This window comes from Exserohilum turcica (assembly GCF_000359705.1).
Source record: "Exserohilum turcica Et28A unplaced genomic scaffold SETTUscaffold_5, whole genome shotgun sequence".
NCBI classification, from domain to species: Eukaryota; Fungi; Ascomycota; class Dothideomycetes; order Pleosporales; family Pleosporaceae; genus Exserohilum; species Exserohilum turcicum.
In genome coordinates, this window is record NW_007360266.1 from 1,844,484 (window position 1) to 1,862,096 (window position 17,613).

The 17,613-nt window shown below is 49.3% G+C and overlaps 2 protein-coding genes across 2 annotated transcripts; one reads left to right on the forward strand and one right to left on the reverse strand.

Moving 5' to 3' along the window:
* Nucleotides 1–1,456: 1,456 nt before the first annotated feature.
* Nucleotides 1,457–2,591, reverse strand: SETTUDRAFT_180628 (uncharacterized protein; the record flags this gene model as incomplete). Its single annotated transcript, XM_008031012.1, has 3 exons — nucleotides 1,457–2,079; nucleotides 2,124–2,418; nucleotides 2,462–2,591. 3 exons carry the CDS (start codon nucleotides 2,589–2,591, stop codon nucleotides 1,776–1,778), a joined length of 729 nt encoding a protein of 242 aa, XP_008029203.1. The 3' UTR covers nucleotides 1,457–1,775.
* A 9,975-nt stretch (nucleotides 2,592–12,566) lies between these two features.
* On the forward strand, nucleotides 12,567–12,893 carry SETTUDRAFT_95224 (uncharacterized protein; the record flags this gene model as incomplete). Its single annotated transcript, XM_008031013.1, has 1 exon — nucleotides 12,567–12,893. A coding segment is annotated over one exon (327 nt), but the record flags the coding sequence as incomplete, so codon positions are not given.
* Nucleotides 12,894–17,613: the final 4,720 nt, after the last annotated feature.

The window sequence follows — 17,613 nt, forward strand, 5'->3', positions numbered from 1 at the left end:
TTGTCAAAGTGGTGTGATCTTATGGCATAGATATCCCCGCCCCAGGCTATCAATAAGACTATCAAGGTTATGGATTTATCAAATGCCATTGGTTCGTTCCACCGGAGGTAATCTTCGTTTCTTTTGAGGCGACGAGATGGTTCTGGAAGTTGCAACTTCACCCTTTTTTCGTATCGCTTGATGTTCGCCCATTTTAATTGTTGCTTGAGGTTCGCTTCTTTAATCCTCCGCTTCATCGATCAAAATCTTGCAATTAGCCTCCCCAACAGACATTGACCGGCGTAGGAAATGGCACTTGGTTTGAGCCCGTTCTGGAGCAAACGATTCAACTCAATGTGATCCCAACTATATATCAAGGGACCCCTAAGATGAATGTTGGCCATGAAATCCGGCCAACTATTTGGCCACCTTTTCTGCAATTATCGATTCATCTTAGTGCACAATAAAGGGTTTTTCAAATACACGTATTTAAGGTGCCCGCTCATTACAAGGTGTGTAACTAGATGCCCGCGATTTGATGTGTCCTTGGTATCAACGAAGTTGAATATCTCATATAGGCTCTTGATATCCTTGCAGCGCACAAAAGGGTACACCAAAAATATATCGAGTGGTGTGGCTGCTGAGCTGGCTAGTTTCAGAATGATGCATAGACCTATAAGTTGCGGGAAAAGGAGGATAGTGATGACTTACCCACCGAGTCGCGCTTCGTACCAAGAAAGACCTTGACCGCTAAGGAAGTTACAGACATCCAATTTTTTGGTAAACGACGCTAGCTAGGCTCATGTAAGTGGAAATTCTCAGAAGACAACAAGATGATTTAGTACGACTTAGCTGAACCTGGTTGTAAAAATGAGTGGCAGATCTTGAGCTGTACAAACAGGTTTTTTTTTCAGTATGAAGACCGCGTCACAAGTATGGATAACACCATGGTACAGGTGATTTTACACAATAAATGCTGTAATATACATACATGTAAAAGGGTCTTTCCGTCGGGACAAAGACTTCTCAGATAAACCTTTCCAGATGCCAGCATATGCTGGAGCATTAGCAGATCACCAATTCTTATTGCGGAGTGTACTGGGTAGTCCATATCCATCACTGGGTGCACTGAAACTATAGGAGCTAGTTGATAATAGCCCTCTGGAGTGGGTGCTGTACTGTAAAAACCAAAAAGTCCGGGGTGGCTCAGAAATCTACAGCTCGGCATGAGGCGTATTCTGACAGACACATGCGATTTCGATTGCGGAGACCCGTCAATTCAATGATGAAAATGCGTGATCTCTATATCGAGCGTACCGAAGCTGCAACGGTGCAGCCACCTACGCTTTTAAGTGTTCACAGTGTAATGAAATCCAGCACCATCTTGGTTCATAGTTTGCGGCTGGAAGATATCTGAATCATGATGTGCTGACTCTGATCTCTCAGCAGATTGATTACACCTGAAACTTTCCCCGTGTTCAGAATGGCCAAGGTCCAAGTTGCTCGTTCGCCTATTTTTTTTGGATTTGGATACCAGAACCAATGTCGCGCGTGATCGTATTGTTGAAGTTTCCGAGGCTCCACATCTCTTGCTCATTGCGTATCTCTACTCGCTCTAGCGCTTGATTAACAAGAAGCTTGAGTGTGGTTCTGATTTCTTGGTGGACTATTCTCGGAACCGCTTCGATGTTTGAAGCTACAAATTCAGTTTTTGTGTCGATGCTCTCCAGTTTGGAAGCCATGTTATCAATGGCTTGTTGCATCTTGTTTGCTGTTTGTTGGAATCCAGTGTTGCTTTACCTTGTGCTTGAAGCTATCTGTGAAGTAGTTTCTTCTATGTGCCGTAGCCTACGATTGGTACGACTAGCTTGTTTTGATGTCAAGAGAGTCAACATTTTATGATGCTGGTTTGAGGAGGCTTGTTGGACACGATTTTCACGGATGATCGTCTTGGAGTGGGCAATGAGTTCAGCATGGTTTTCCTCTTGTTTCCGTATGTTTGATTGGATCTCGGTAAGATGTTTTGAGGTGGCGACGTCCGAGGCTGTTTGTTTTGCGAGAATGTTTTGAGTATCCTCGCGAATGCGTAAGCTTTGCTGTCTGGAAATCATTAGCGATGATTCAAAGAAGAACATGTACTGTACCTTCCGACTATCTCTAAAGCAGCGATAAGATTTGAATTTCGTCGGAATATACGCTGCATGACCTCCTGTGCTTCACGCTTCTTCAACACCCAGTGAATCTTTACATATGCCTTCTCAGCCGGCTTGTGGGGCAACAGTCGTTTTGTTTGGAGAATATCAGCATCGTAGCCTTTCAAAGCCTTGAAGATCGTGTCGAAAAGATCCCCATCACCTTCAGTGGCGTTTTTGGATTTGCAAAAGCCGAGGATGTGTTTTCTTAGGTTTCGCACATTGACCTCCACCTCAGATAATGCTTCTGCCGTCAGCCGGTTTCTTGTGTAGACAAAAAATGATACTACCATCTCTCAAAGATTTGGAATCTCGGTCTGAATGCCCATACGCATCCAAGAATTTGCGAATCTCGCTGCTCGTGCGCAAGGCTACGTCGGCCAGCTGAACGGCACTGGCTAGAGCACCGAGCTCTGCCATCACTGTAAGATGTAGACAGTACCGAAGGTAGGTAAAATCCAGGCTGTAGAGTTGATTAAGAGATTTATGAGGAAAAGCGGGTCGTAGGGATCCGAATAGAAATCCCATGGGTGCGCTGCAAGATATGTGATGCTGACAATCATCGACAAGGCTGAAACAAGGCATACTTCCACACCCACAATGACACGTAGCAGCCAAGGCACACACGGTAATGACAAGGCTGAATACTTGATAACCCTACTCCTGTTGCTTCTTGCATAAGATACGACCAGCACGTAATGTCAATGACCCTCTTAACCCACGCACGCAAAAGAGTTATAAGAATAAGACAACTAGCAAAAAGCCTCCTATCTACATGGACAAGCAAAAAAGACAAGGCTTATCTGAGCTGAGGAGACGGAACAAGGCTGCGCCACCAAGCGGGGTAAAAGCAAGGCAGAGAGGATAACGAGACGCTGATTCGACAGAGTATCAGTGAACATCATAGTCTCATGCATTGTTGAGGTAACGCAAGGCAGAATCAAGTCCCATGTTATGCTAGATACAAATACTTGGAATACGCCTTCCCATGCCACAATCTAACGAAAAGAAGTTCAAGAACCAAAACACCGTTACACCTGGAAAATGCATACAAATCTACCACAAAAATCCTTGATATGAAACGATTAAACACTTCCCGCAACTTCTCCAAACCACTGCCTCAGTGCTCCAGCAAGCACGCCTGGCAATTCTCGTACATCCCTCACGACCAGGTAGTACCTGAACGGAAACTGTTCCATGTATTTGTACCGTACAATCTTTCCCTCGGGAGTGAAGACTGCAGATTGCAGATCCATGATAGAAGTCTTCGTCTGCTCTTTAACTGGCGCTGGAGGCTGTGCGCCCGGGTTATCCGATGGTATTGGCACTGGCGCGGAAGGGGAAGCGGCAGAGCTATCGATGATGATGAAGAAAATCATTACGCGTTCTTCTTGAGCCTTGCGGATGAGACGCTGGATCTCGGCATGGTCGTCGCAGATACCATCACTGACGATGAGCATCAGTTGCCAGAGATCTTCACCAGCAGAGCTGCTACCCTTTTGTCTGGCATCCTTGAACAACTCCAGACTCTTGTCGACCAGACCTCTCACATTCGTCTTCTTAGCGTCAAAGCCGAATTGCTCGAAGACTCTTACACCAGCCTCGGAGGTGAACGGCTTATCGAAATCGTGTGCAACGTTCACTTGATCGCCAAACCCGACCACACTGACTTCACCGACTTCCAGCATGGAGAGAGATCGAGTAACAAGTGTGAGCGTCTTGAGCGCGAGGCCGCTAGCCCCACTATCAGCCATACTGCCACTGTTATCCAGTGCAATCATGACCTGGTAGCTTCTCTTGCTGGGCATACTGCGTCGCAGCCAAATCTTGTCTCGTTTGTAGCCTGAAGCAATGTAAGGAATGACGCGCTTGAGATTTAGACGTTTTCCGGTTCTGAAGTCACCGCGAAGCTTGGTAGCGAGGGTTGGCGCGAGAATGAGACGAAGATGCTCCGTAAGCTGTTGGGAAAGAGTGTGCGTAGACGACTCATGTGCGAGCCATAGAGCGCGTGCGGATGTGGGATCCATGGAGGACGGATCCAGATGCGTTACTGATAGCTGAGCTTCGATGTTGTCGGCAGAAGAAGTCGTTGATGAAGCGTCATCACCAAATGGTACTGCATCAGCCATGTCTTCATCCTCCTGTTCTAGCGGTGGACGCTGCTCTCCGACAAAGGCTTGGGGTTGGCCCTCCATTGCATTGGATTGTGTTTGCTGAGCATCTTCCTCTTGTTCTTGATCTTTCTGGTGCTCAGCGTCATCCATATCAACATCCTTGTCGCCTTCCATCGTTTCGTCGTTGTCTTCAGGACGACTGGGCATCTTCTCCTCTTCCTCATTCATCGGCATTGCCATGTCATGGTCCAAAGCCTTTGCTTGATCCTCGTTCGCGGTACCCAGCGCTTGAGTATCGGCTTGTTGCTCTTCGTTCTCAAGATGCTCAAAGTCCGCATCAGCCATGTCGATTTCTTTATCAATCTGCTGTACTTGAGTCTCATCTTTCTCCTTTGCATCTTGAATCTGCTTCTGCTGGTTGTACCACTTTTCAAGCATATCACCCAGCTTCTTGAAAGACTGCTTCTCACGGGATTCTTCGGGCTGGTCTCCATGGCCACCAGCTTCTGGAGCTGTTGTCTCTCCGAGTTGTCCTTCCTCGGTCGTGGGTGCTTGTTGCTGTTGGGCAGAATCCCCTTCTTGGCCTTCATCTTGATTGGCAGCACTGGCGGAGGCTTGCTCGTTCTTGTTCTTGTGCGCCTCTTCATTTGCATCCATGCCAGCCCCCGCTTCAGCATTAGGATCGTTCTGGTCCGTGTCTTTTGTGTCGCGAGCTTCATCTTCTGGTACGTTTTCATCTGGCAGAGGAACAGCGTCGTCGTCCATTGGCTCCTCGTCATTGTCTTCTTGCTCGCTCTCTTTCTGCTCTTCATCTTCGACGTGGCCAGTGGTCTCTTTCTCCTCTTCACCCTCCTGTTCAGGACCAATGTCTTCATCCATAGTCTCGGGTTTGTCCGGTTCAACTTCGGGATCAAGCTGATCGTCGGGGAGATCATCGCCCATATCCATGTCCCCAAAGTCATCATCATCCTTGCCTTCGTCATCATTCCCATCCATGTTGAGATCTTCAGGCAGATCCAGAGTCTCCTCTTCCTTTGCATGCGGATCCATCTGCTCAGTCTCGCCAACGCCGACGTTTTCATCCTGGTCTTCACCTTCCATTTCCATATCTTCGTCTTCTTGAGCCTCCTTCTTGTCTTCCTTCTCCTCTTCACCTTCTTCTCCTTCCTCTCCACTCTTTTCCTTCTCTTTTTGTTCAGAAGCAACTTGTTCGTTTTGATCTTCGGTGCCAACGTCCTCTTTGCCTTCTTTGTCCTTAGCATCGTCTTCTTTGCCGCCGTCATCCCACATTTTCTCGTCGACTGCACTAGGTCCGAGGTCGTCGACACTACCAACTTCGCTCTGTGCATCATCATCTCCCTCCTCGCCAGACTCATCGCCCTTGTCCTCTTTCTCCTCAACCTGTTCGCTTTCGCCCTCCATTTCTTTGTCTCCCATGTCAACAGCATCTTCTTGTTCCTCGATACTGCCCTCTCGTTCGCCTTTCTGTTCCTGCGCTAGCTCGTCCAAATCTTCGTCATCTTCAATATCCTTGGAGATGTCTTCGGCACCTTCGCCCTCACCCAGACCGGTTCCGGATTCAAGTTTGTCGTCCTTGCCCTTTTGGGCATCGTCAGATTTCTCCGAGGGCTGGCAGAAGCCCTGTGTTCCGACTTGTATGAAAGATTTTGACAAACGATGTAGCAGATTTGCCGTCGATGCATGCAGCGCATCGAAGCGACCGAGAATGTACTTGTGCGATGCCACATACTGCTCCAGGATAGGCTTAACGGAGGAGATTAGAGCAGCCATAGCCCTCAGATTGGCATTTTCGTTGAGATATTGCATCTTGTCGAGTAGGGAAGTTAGTGCTTCACAGATTTGTGGGGCATGTAAAGCACTGAGCGCAGCAGAAAGTGCTTGCTCTTCCTTGACAAGCCAGGATGCGTCATCTGTGGAAGTGGGAATAGCCTGTATCGCAGCCTCGACATCCTGCATCGATCCTAGAATGAGGTCGAGAGAAGAAAATACATCCTTCACATGTCCGTCTAATGTGATCTGTAGTTTCTTAGAAAAGGGAGCAGTGTTGATTGCAGGATAGGTGAAGAGGAATGGTTCGATATGTCGAAGCACTGGTCTTGCCACGTCGCTCTCAGCAATCCATCCTTGGAACGTATCACGAAGGTCCGACAGGTGTGTATTGACGGAATTGCTTAAAGCTTCATGAGACGAGGATTGGAGGTTGGGTGGCAGCTTTGGAAGTTGGTCGTGCATATCTGCAAGCTCAGAGGTCCTGGCGGTCCGTTCTATCATCTGTCGGATCAAGAGGTCGAGCTCGTTTGTCTTTCCCAGCTTGGCTTGCGCATTCACGATGTCAGTACCGGTCTTTAGCATCGCCGAAAGCCATCGCAACTGGGTTTGTGTGAAGACAGTAGCTTCTATATGTTGTTCGTGAACCCATGAAAGGTCACCAAGATTAGGGTTGCTTAGCTCTGCAACCACCGACAGTGGCATACAGATCTGCCTCAGGCTTTGCGAAGCTTTGCTCAATACTGCTCTTTGTCGAACCGTAGCATGCAGTAAGCCCTCCAAATATCCGATACTTCTTGCAACATCGTTTGGAGTCAGATCAGCAGAGTGCTCCCTGGTCACTGCACGGACTTGTGGCATAGCATTGAGAGCTTTGTGTAGATGATACTCTGCTGCATGTCCGACACCTTGGTCACACTGAACCAGTGGCATTGTAGAAAGAATCGTCGACAGTTCGTCTTGCTTTGCCAGTGTATCCACGCTCAAGTTAGAGTTGATGCCCATCTGTCGTAGCTCTTTCATGGTATCGGCGTAGAGCTTCCGTTTCTGTGTTTTGAGATGCTGCACGGATGCCTTGTTCTCTTCGGTCAGCGTGGTGGGCGTGGCTTTTTGAAGTTCAACGATGGAAGTTGACAGTTCGCCAATGAATTCGCTGATGTATGAAGCGCCGTCAACAGAATCCGCCTTCGGAGTGATCAGATTGCGCATCATCGAAGAGGTGACGTCCAAATTTTTGAAGCGCGCAGGTCGTTCCGCCCATCCCGGTACGCTGCTTTCACAAAGTTGAAGCGCTGCAGGGTTGACTGATGTGCTCACTCTCGCTATCGAGATGTCTTGTAAAGGGTGTGTCTCCTCTGGTAAGCCAGCTCTGGTAATACCAGATACTGGTTGGTTGAGCAATGCCCTGAACTTGCGGACCAGCTTGGTGAGTTTTCGATGATTGGCCTTTGCACTCTGCTTCAACACCTCAATGTTCGTGTCTTTCCAGCTTGCCAGCTTGATCACATCGGCAATCTGTTTTTCCAGTCCCTCTCGGCCCTTCGCAATCGTTTCATGCACAGGCTTCTCGAAGCGCGAGTAATAGGCGAGGAAATTGTCGAGCGAGGCGTAAACGGTCTGAAAGGCGTTCACATCTTCCATACGCATAAATGCATGTTGACGAAGCTGCTGCAGGAGCTTGATACGCTGTTCGAACTGACCCAGTGTAGTTGTCTCAAGGAAGCCTTCCAACAATTTGAGCAGCTCCTTTGAATGAACTTGTAGGCTCTTCTCGGTCTGGATACTTTCTGATGCAGCAATGATCGTTTCGTATGCCACACAAAACCAGCTCTTAGCGTCATTACGGTACTTGTCCTCTTCCATGTCAAAGAGCCTTGCCCAAGTAGTGAGCTCAAGCTCTCGCCAGCTAACAAGGAGCTTTGTGAGATCATCGTACAGATTCGCGGCGCTGTACTCTTTGCTAGCGACCGTCTGCCACTCATGCATATAGGCATGGAGCTTCTCAGCTTTAGTGATGAACTTAGCCACAGGGTCAACATGTCGGAATTCAAGAGCTTCGTCGCATGTGCGCAGGACTTCCGACAGGGTAGCGTGCTCAGGCCATACACTTCGGATCTGGCGGTAGCGAGATTGAATGCAATGTATGAGTGCAATGAATCGCTTGGCTTCCGAAAGGTTGGAATCGAAGTAGAAGTTGTAGTGTCTTCCTGCGGAACTTGAGGACAAAGCATTGACCTTCTTCTCCAGCTCCAGGTAGATTGTTGGTAGCGCATCCTCATGCTTACTACCATGACTTCTGCCATCCGAAACACGATTCAGCTCAGCGGCACACCACTCTAGCAAGGCTTTGATGGAGTCTGGAGCGTTCTTTCCATCAATGAAAAGCTCTGCATGGATGTCTGCAAGTCGAATTGCATAATCTCGGGAGTTTGACGGTAGTTTCGGTGGCTTATCGTGGTTTTCTTGATCCGCTTCGTAATTGGGGAGAAGAGTTGGGTCTTCTTCTTCCGTATCGTCATCCATGCCTCGGTATGTGTACAAGCTTGAATTCTTGGCTTCTTTCTCCTGATCTTGGAGCAGCTTCGTCTTCCAATCACCGTACAGACTGGCGAACAAGTCGTTCAGTAAGTTCCTGGCCGTTGGAATAGTCATAGTCTTAGGGTCCGTGCTCTTGAAAAAGAGCATCGAGTGGAGTGTATGCCACCTCAAATCAACGGCATGGTTTGGCTGGCCTAGATCCTCCTCAACTGACATCAGGAGCAACTCTGGTCTCTCCAACGGACGTGAACGTCCAAAGAAGGGCGTCTTTGAAGACAGATATGCCAGGCTGTTTCTGACCGCACTATGTGATTGTTGATCCTCTTCCACTTGACCAAGAATCAGACCAATTTGAAGACAAACAAGGAACCCAACTGCAGTGTCTGTGATGTCGTCGTACGATCTGTACCCTTCAGACAAGCGTTGAACGATACGAACAAGGTTTTGCTGCAAGGTTTGGTCACGAGCTGCTTCATGCACCGACATTGAGTTGTTGAGAAGAGGCTGTATGGTGCTGAGCAGGTTTGTAAACTCGCCTTGCAGGCTGTCAAGCTCCGAACTTTCAGGGCGTACGATAGCTGGTACAGGTGGTTCTTGGCCCATGTTGTTAATCGTCTCCTCAATCTGTCGGATGTGGAGACTGGTGTCCTGGCCAGTAAAGTCAATTTGGAATTGTCTCAAAGCATTCAATGCGTTTAGCAATGTATCCTTCTCGACATTGAACATCTTGCGCTCAATCATTGGTCGAAGGGCAGGGTCATGTGGATAGTTGGGGACATACAACTGCAAACCAAACAGTCCTAGTTGTATCCACGCCGTTGCACCAATTGAAGATTCCATAGCTTGAGCACATGACGCGACGCCAGTCTGTAAGGTTGATCGATAGGTGTCATGAACAGTAACATCCGGTTGGAACTCGATGTGACCCTTGGTTACAGCTTGGAAAATCTCTCCAGTATGAGAAGCAATCAGCTGATCGTAAATGCTTCTATAAAGAGCTTGCAGGGCATCAGCCTGGTGGTGGGTCATGTGACCCGCATCGAGCGACATTTGCTGCGATAGCACCTGTAACTCTGATTCAAAACGGTCCAATTGTGCGAGCTGTACCTCATCGGCACCATGCAGCTTTCCAAGTACTGAGATGTGGAATCGGCTGTGGAGTATCATCGCATTTGCCGACTGACGCGTGAGGCCGAGGTGTCGATAGATTTTCGCAAACTGTTCAGCTGCATCCTGAGATTTTCCATGTATCGTGTGAGAGAACTTTGTGGGTCTTCTGGCAAAAAGAGATGACTTGGCTCGCGTAGATAAGACGGCGGCAGTGGGCAGTGCGTCTTGCGCGGTCGATCCATCAAGAGATACGACGTCCAAGAATTGACATAGTCCTTCAAACTCATCTTCAAAGTAGGGTGTGATGACCAGGTTGTCTTCGCCAATGCCTTGCTCCAGCTCTTGCATCGCTGCACTGAGAGCAGTGATGAGCTCTGTAGCATCCGCTTGATCTCGTCGAACTAGGTCCAGGGAACTGGCGATACGTTCGCGGATCTGGATCATCTCATCTACACGCAAAGTCGATTGCCACATGATAGCATCGAACCTATCAGCCAGAGCTTCAAGCTCGAGGATAGCTGCGAGCTGGCTCTGATTTTTGGGTGTCAACGGCTTGAACACACGCCAGATACGTTCCATGCCTAACCCAGTTGTCAATTGAACGTCGGATCCGAACGCATTGACCTGCTTGGACAGAGTCGAAGAAAAGGTTTGGGTAATAGGAGAAGATGGTCCAGATGTGGGGATTACAGACGCCAACATTTTAAGATATGTCTGGAAGGTTGCGCGATCGAATGTCGAAGAATTTGCGAGTGAATGGAAAGCCCAGAACATTTTCCGTAATGGCTGGAGGAATGAGAGATCAAGTAGCTGATCGTGCTGAAATTCTTGCCAGAATCCATCTATGAGTTTACCCAGACCTTGACAGTAACTATGCAGAAAAGCAGGCAGCTTTTGTTTTTCCTTGCGCCGCTCAAATCGCGCGGATGGCAAGTTTTGGATTGCCTTCTGCATGTTGTACAGGTCAAGCATCAATTCATAGACCGAAGCACCGAATTTACTCAAAACTTGAGATGACTCAGTGCGACTGACAAACAGCTCGTTGACTAATGGATGGAATGGAACGAGCTGGGCCAAAGCATCTGTCCCAAGTCGAGTTGAAACCGATTGAGCACGCGCTGCCCACGAATTCTTGAGGAAGTGAGCAAAATGTGTAACTGCATCTTCCAGTCGTGCTGTCGATGTTGCAGGCTCTAGCTGCATTGGGCCATGGCCACTGACACCATTCATCTGAGTCTGTACGCCGGACACGAGACCTTGTCGAACTTGGCGTGTAAAGCTCTCTAGCAAATCATTATCCTGCACACTCAAGCTCTCAAATTGATGTTGCAGCGTCATTGAGAGATGATCTTCATGACCTTGAAAGCTGCGGAAGCGATAACTGGTGGAGTCAAGGGCGTATTGCACGGCTGGTGTATGTGCCTGATCAGTTTCATGTCCTGGCTCAAGTAGGCATATCTCGACAGCTCTGTTACGCATGGCTCTAGAGAGTTCCCCGTACTTCGAGTCCATGGTCATAAAAATGCGGAAGTTCGGATGTGGTCGGACGATGCGGGCCTCACCATCAGCAGTGGAATGCTCGTTGATGGAAAGATAGCCATTGGGTTCGAGAAGAGAATTCAGGCGATCTAAGACAGCACTTGAACATAGGTTGGCGTTGTCTAGAACCAGCCATTTTCCTTGCTCAAGTGCGCGAATCAGGATTCCATCGACCCATTGGAAACGAGCGCCATCGATCTGCTCATTCGAAGATTGAAGCGAATTCTGTAAGCTTTGAGCTATTTCAGCTCCTTCAGCATCAATACTTGCAAGCAGATCGAGAATTGGGCGCATGTTATCGCTAGTAAGGATGACTGACTGAGCCTGCAGGAGCTCAAGAAGCTCGATGTGTGTCCGTGCCGGCTGCTCGGATACTGCGATATGTCTCCGTATGACCGCTTCCACCTTCTGAAGACACTGATGTACTTCCCGCATTGCGTCAACCTGCTCGTATCCGCCGACAAGATCCATTGCATCCACATCTGCGTTCATGGAGAACGTAACCAAGTCAGTGCCAACATAGCTTGCCAGCTGATTGATCATAGCGGTCTTGCCTGAGCCGGGAGGACCAACGATGATGACTGGCCAGTTTTGCTTGACACTAACCACGAGCGCTTCCATGGGTCCGAGCTGCGGGACTTTGAGTGCTGATACAGCATCTGGACGCGTTACAGCCATGTCGCGAGGAAGCAAACCAAGGCCAACTTGGACTGCGTTGGTACTCAAGCTGTGAAATAGGCTCATGCGAGAGTCGTGTGCACCGTATTGGTTCTCAAATAGCTTGAGAAGTCGACTGCGATCGCTTTCGGCACGGAAGCGCTGCAGGAAGATAATGTCAAGGAAGTCCCGTGCTGAGCCAGGAAATTCGGTCCCGGCAAGGAGCTGCAGCCAGCGCAGTGTATCTCGCAAGTTGAACTCCCATGGTGCACCGAGATTGCCAAAAGCGCGGCGATTGACGACTTGTTCGTCCAACTCAGCAACGAATCGAATGAGCTTGGTAACCTCTTCCTTTTCAATGCTTGGGAAGATCTTCTCACAAATGAGCGTCAGATCTTCTGGTCGAAAGACGTCGGCGTACACAACTGTAAATCGGTTGACAAAAGATGCTGGGAGACCTTTGCGACCACCACCTTGGTGATGCGGGTTCTGTGCCGCGAAAACTCTGAACTCTTTGTGTTTGTGAAATGTCTGGTCCAGTTCAGAGATGTAAACCTCACCACGATGATCGAGCACAGCGTTGAGACCTTCAAGCACCGACTGCGATGCAAGATTCATCTCATCCAGTAGAACCCAATCGCCGCTCTTCATCGCTTTGAGGAAAGGTGCATCACGCCAGGCAAACGTACCCGCTGCGCCGCCTTCTACTGGCACGTCGGACCCAAAAAGATCCATCAGATCCGTCTGCTCAGATAAATTGAGACGTGTCAATGGTTTTCCAATGGCCTTCGCGAGTGCGGTTACAAGTGTAGTTTTGCCCACACCGGGATTTCCTTCCAGTAAAATTGGCTTGGGCAATTGCAGAGCGCGTACCACTCGCATGGCGTTAGAGCGTGTAGTTGGAGCTTCAAGCGCAAAGTTGGACGCTTGTGACGCTGCTGATGAGAACTTCGGGATGGAGAAGGCGCCTAATTGAAAGGTCTCGTCTGTGTTCGAGATGTCAATCGTACCAAAGTACATGGGAGCGACATCTTTTCCGAGGAGCTTGCTAAGATGATGAAGGCATGCTTTCTTCTCAGCTTCAATCGTAGATGCAGAAATTGCTAGAAGCCCAGCAGGGTTGGCACCTAGAGTGTCAATGAATACCATCGCAGCGCCGTGCACGATACCAAAGATGGGATCATGATGAGTCGAATTGTTGACGAACGAAGCCCATGCCAGAGTATCACGGATGGATATGGAGGAAGCGACCGAGGTATTGTACTTGTCGTTAAACCACTGCGAGAATGATACAATGACTCCGGCATGATGCACCAATTCGGGCTTCAGCTTGGATCGCACAATCTCGAGAATATCATCGAGATCAGACATTGCGGGAACCCAGATTTCAGTGAAACGATTGCGCAGCGCTGGCGAGAGCTCCTTCTTTCCGTAGTCTCCACCGGGATTCATGGTCGCGAGGAATTGGAAGCCATCGTTTGCCGTGATCAGAGAGTCTGTAGGTCCCTTCTCAGCAAGCAGAATTGTACGTGACGGCTCCAGGACACTGTTCAAGCGTTCAAGTACAGAGTCGTCGGCCAGCGAAATCTCGTCAAGAAGGAAGTAGTGGCCTTGCTTCATTGCATGCACTAAGCTACCGTCCGCCCACTCGAACAATGCACCAGCTTTAGCACGGTGGATGAGTATGCTCTTCTGGGCTTCATCGGGAACTGCATCGGGCAGGCTTTTGATGATACTGTCATATAACGACAACAAGTCATCGTATCCCAATGAGTTTGGGTCATGCTGAAGGTTGTCGCGGGGGACATTGGCAAGCGCTTCGAGCACCTGATCTTTGACCAAGTCTTCAATGGCAGCCCGATTTCGGATGGGACGCTGTGCACCAATCAAATCACCCGTCTCGGTGTTCTGATGAGCATTGACAACATGAAGCTGGTTGTTGAACTGATCTGCGAGTAGCTGACAGACAGTCGTCTTTCCGCATCCAGTTTCTCCAATGAGCAGAACCGGCTCCTTGTTGCGAAGCGCTTGCGCCACCAGGACAGAGAGCCTACGCATCGCGCGGGTCCACACCACATTGGTGTTATCAATAGCTGCTCCCTGGCTGAAGCCTTCCATCTTTGACAAGCTATCCGCACTGAACATCTCGTCTTCGTCGATCGCCACCTTGGGGCCTCTCTCGCTCATCACGGTTTCCAGGATCTTCTTGACTGCAACTCGCTCTTCTTCTTTACGCACACGCTCAGCAAGCAGCATGTATCCGTTATTTGCAAGGTCTTGAATTGTGTCTGCTTTTCGCTGTGCCCATCTGAACAAATCTCGAAGCGTCGCGAAACTTTTTTGCTCGAAGATACGATTCTCCTGGCGGAGTGTGGAGAGTTCGCGGTAAACCTTGACAATGCGCTTGCACCACGTCTCAGGGATCATGGTACGGCGATGCAAAATTTCAGTGAGCTCATCCACTGGGATATCGTCGAAATGCAGTTCTAGGAAACGATTGCGGAAGGCACGAGATAGCACTTTACGGCCACCATAAAGACCTGCCGGATTTTGCGTAGCGAACAGCATGAAGTCATCATGAGGTCGAATGACTTCTTGTGTTTCTGGAATCAAAAGCTCTCGATTGTCATCAAGAAGACGGTTCAGCGCTTCAAGAACGTCCGTAGGTGCCAAGTTCAGTTCATCCAGGACTATCCAGTGGCCTTCCCGCAGAGCCCGTACAAGAATACCTTCTTGGAATATGAGCTTACCATCAGGGCCAGAGATGTAAGAGCCCAGATATTCTTGCAAGTCGGTGTGTTCGTGGTTGTTGATGCGAACAAACTTGTTGCCAGATCGCTTCGCGAGATACTCAATCATACTCGTTTTACCAGATGATGTAGGTCCCTGAATCAGTACTGGGTACTTCCGTGTCGAAGCTGCTCGAATGAGGTTGTTCATGTTTCGCTGCACAAACGGCGTGATGATGTAATGGGAATAGTCCTCAACTTGGTGTGCGCCTTGACGAAGCCAATAGTGGCCCTGCTTGACGTACTCTCGGCCATCAGCCGGCTGCTGAAGTGGCTTACCAAGCTCAGCCTTCATGGATGCTTTCTGTGGGAAGAGGTGCTTGGTAATGAGTGGAGCAACGAGGTCTTCTGAGGCTTTGTCCAGAAATGTCAAGAAGCTCATATGGAAGCCTTCATATAGCGCTCTTCGAACAGTACACAACGGGGCAATGTCACGAGCGTAAGACAATGTTCGTGTCAAGGTACGTAAGCTGAAGTGAGCCTTCTGGTCTGCACCATCCACAAGCATATTGGCTTTGGCAAGTTTCTGGATCTCCAGATAGAGGCTGGTGACGTCGCGTGCAACTCGAACAATAGCTGGGTCTGTACCATCGCCGCCCAAGTACTTCTCCACGATGTTGCGTAAGCTCTTCTCGTCTCCGTCCGGACTTTCGACGTATAATTCGGTGAATCTTGATCGAATTCCAGGTGGTAGATCTTTCTTTCCCACATCTGTCGCTGGGTTCATCGCTGCGAATACTCTGAAGTTAGGGTGCGCAACCACTCGTTCGACGTTGCCAGTTTCAGTCAACAGAATGGACGGATTGCCATCTGGACCACCACCCAACAGATCTGTAAGTGCTTCCAATGTGTCCGAAGAAGCCAAGTTGATTTCGTCAAGAAGCACCCAGTCGCCATTTCTCACTGCTTTCACGATGTTGCCTTCCAGGAAAGAGAAGGCAAATGCCTCCGAGCCACTTGCGAGCTGAGCTTCTAGATTTTGCAAGTCCGCTGCAAACTTTTCCCACCGCGCGGTAGGGAAGTTGGCCAGTAAGGAATCAGTCTTCCGCTTCTTCTTGGGCTGACCACCTTCAGGATCTGGGGACGAGGTTTGCGACTCGTGTGATTTTCGGGCTGCATCCACCATTTTCAATGCCTCGCGCCAAAGTGTACAAACACGGTTCCATTCACCCTTTGCTACACGCTTGCCGAGCATTTCGAGAAAGCGCAGGTTCTTTTTTCGGGAGAAAGTCGTGTCAAAGATTTCATCGAACTCGTCTTTAAGCGGAATAACGAGACTGCGAACATTGACTGGTTTGAAGCCACCGAGTAGGTCACCGCTTTCACTTTGCTGGGACAAATTGAATGCAACAAGCTTACGGCCCAGCTGCTCGGCTAGATATTGGATGCATGTTGTCTTTCCAGTACCTGTCTCACCGACAAGAAGAAGTGGCTCTTGACGGTCGACTGCCACGGCCACCTTTTCTAGCAATCGTAAGGTGTAGTCGTTGGTCGAAAATGGTCGCCCTGTCGTTGTCTTTTTTGATGATTTGTGCTTCGACAATCTCGCGCGGCCTATTTGAATGGTGCCAGAAGCCGTTGTCTTTGAAGGCAGGTGAAGTTTTACCTCGCGATTCTTCAGCAGATGATCGCGTCGCTGGGGATCAATATGCAGCTCTTCAGCTACACAGGTCATCACCGTCTGGCGTGCAGTCTCGCTCCGTAAACTTCCCGCAAAGCAATCGAAGGCCTCCATGAAGATGTCGTCTTTCTGGGCAGCGCTAAACGAGCCGGCCTGTTCGAGGAGGACAGCTATGCGATCGCACCACTTCAACAGGTCTCTTGGCGTCATGGCCCGAAGCGACGTGCCATTCTCAGATGAAAACTTTGCGTCCGAGTAAAGTTCTAGTAGCCGCGCATAAACCTGCATGATACCAGGTAGGTGCTTTTGTAATATTGGGTATTTTGCATGGATGATGTGCCTGAACTCATCTAGTGAGGGCATTTTTACTGTGATGTAGTTCCAGAATCGATTTCCAATCATGTTTTGGCGCGGTATTATCTCCTGGCCTCGCGGATTCAGTGCGCTTCGCATGGTTGCAATGATGCGGAACCCCCGCGCTGCTCGAATAGTCTCCCCTCGGCTGGGAATGAGCAACTCACCGCGCTCTATCAGTGGCAGGAGTGTGCTGATGACCTCGTTGGGCGCTCGATCTAAATCTTCAATGAAGATCCACCTCCCTTCTCGAACAGCCGTAGTCAAAACACCTGCTCGCCAGCTGAATGTCCCCGGTTTTGTCCCGGTAGTATACATTCCAATCAGAAGCTTCGCATCGCTCTGCTCGTTCAGATGAAGAGTAACCATCTTCTCAAGCTTGTTTAGCTGCCAGGCAAAATGCCGGGTAAGTAGAGTTTTTCCAGATCCAGCAAGACCAGTGAGCAAGATTGGGCTGGGCTGGAGAAGTCCATGGGCGATGTTCTTCAGGTTTTCTTCTGTGGTAGCTGTCGGGACGAGTTCAGAAGGCCTTTCCTTCGAGGGCTCTCCATCTAGTCGGGGCAAAAGGACGCCACTGACATTGACGGTGTAAGGAGATAGTTCTTGGTCTGTGGATACAGAATCCGTTGTGGCGCTTGCGTTTTCCTGGTGCAGATTTGACTGGAGATCCTTCCATCTCTTTTCTTCCCATAATGACAGGAAACGGTAGTCGATTTGGCGTCCTTCCCAGAGTCCTTCAATGTCTCCGTCTCCTACAATCCTCTTGACCTTCTCTTGCGTCGCGTAGTCTGCTGCATGAATGTACAAACAAAAAATTCGCACAGCCACATATCGCACAACCTGATTCGAATGCCGGAACAAACTCTCCAAAACGCGCGGCCGCACATAGTGAGAGAAGTTCCTGCAATCATAGCTGACGAGTCGAAAGGTTC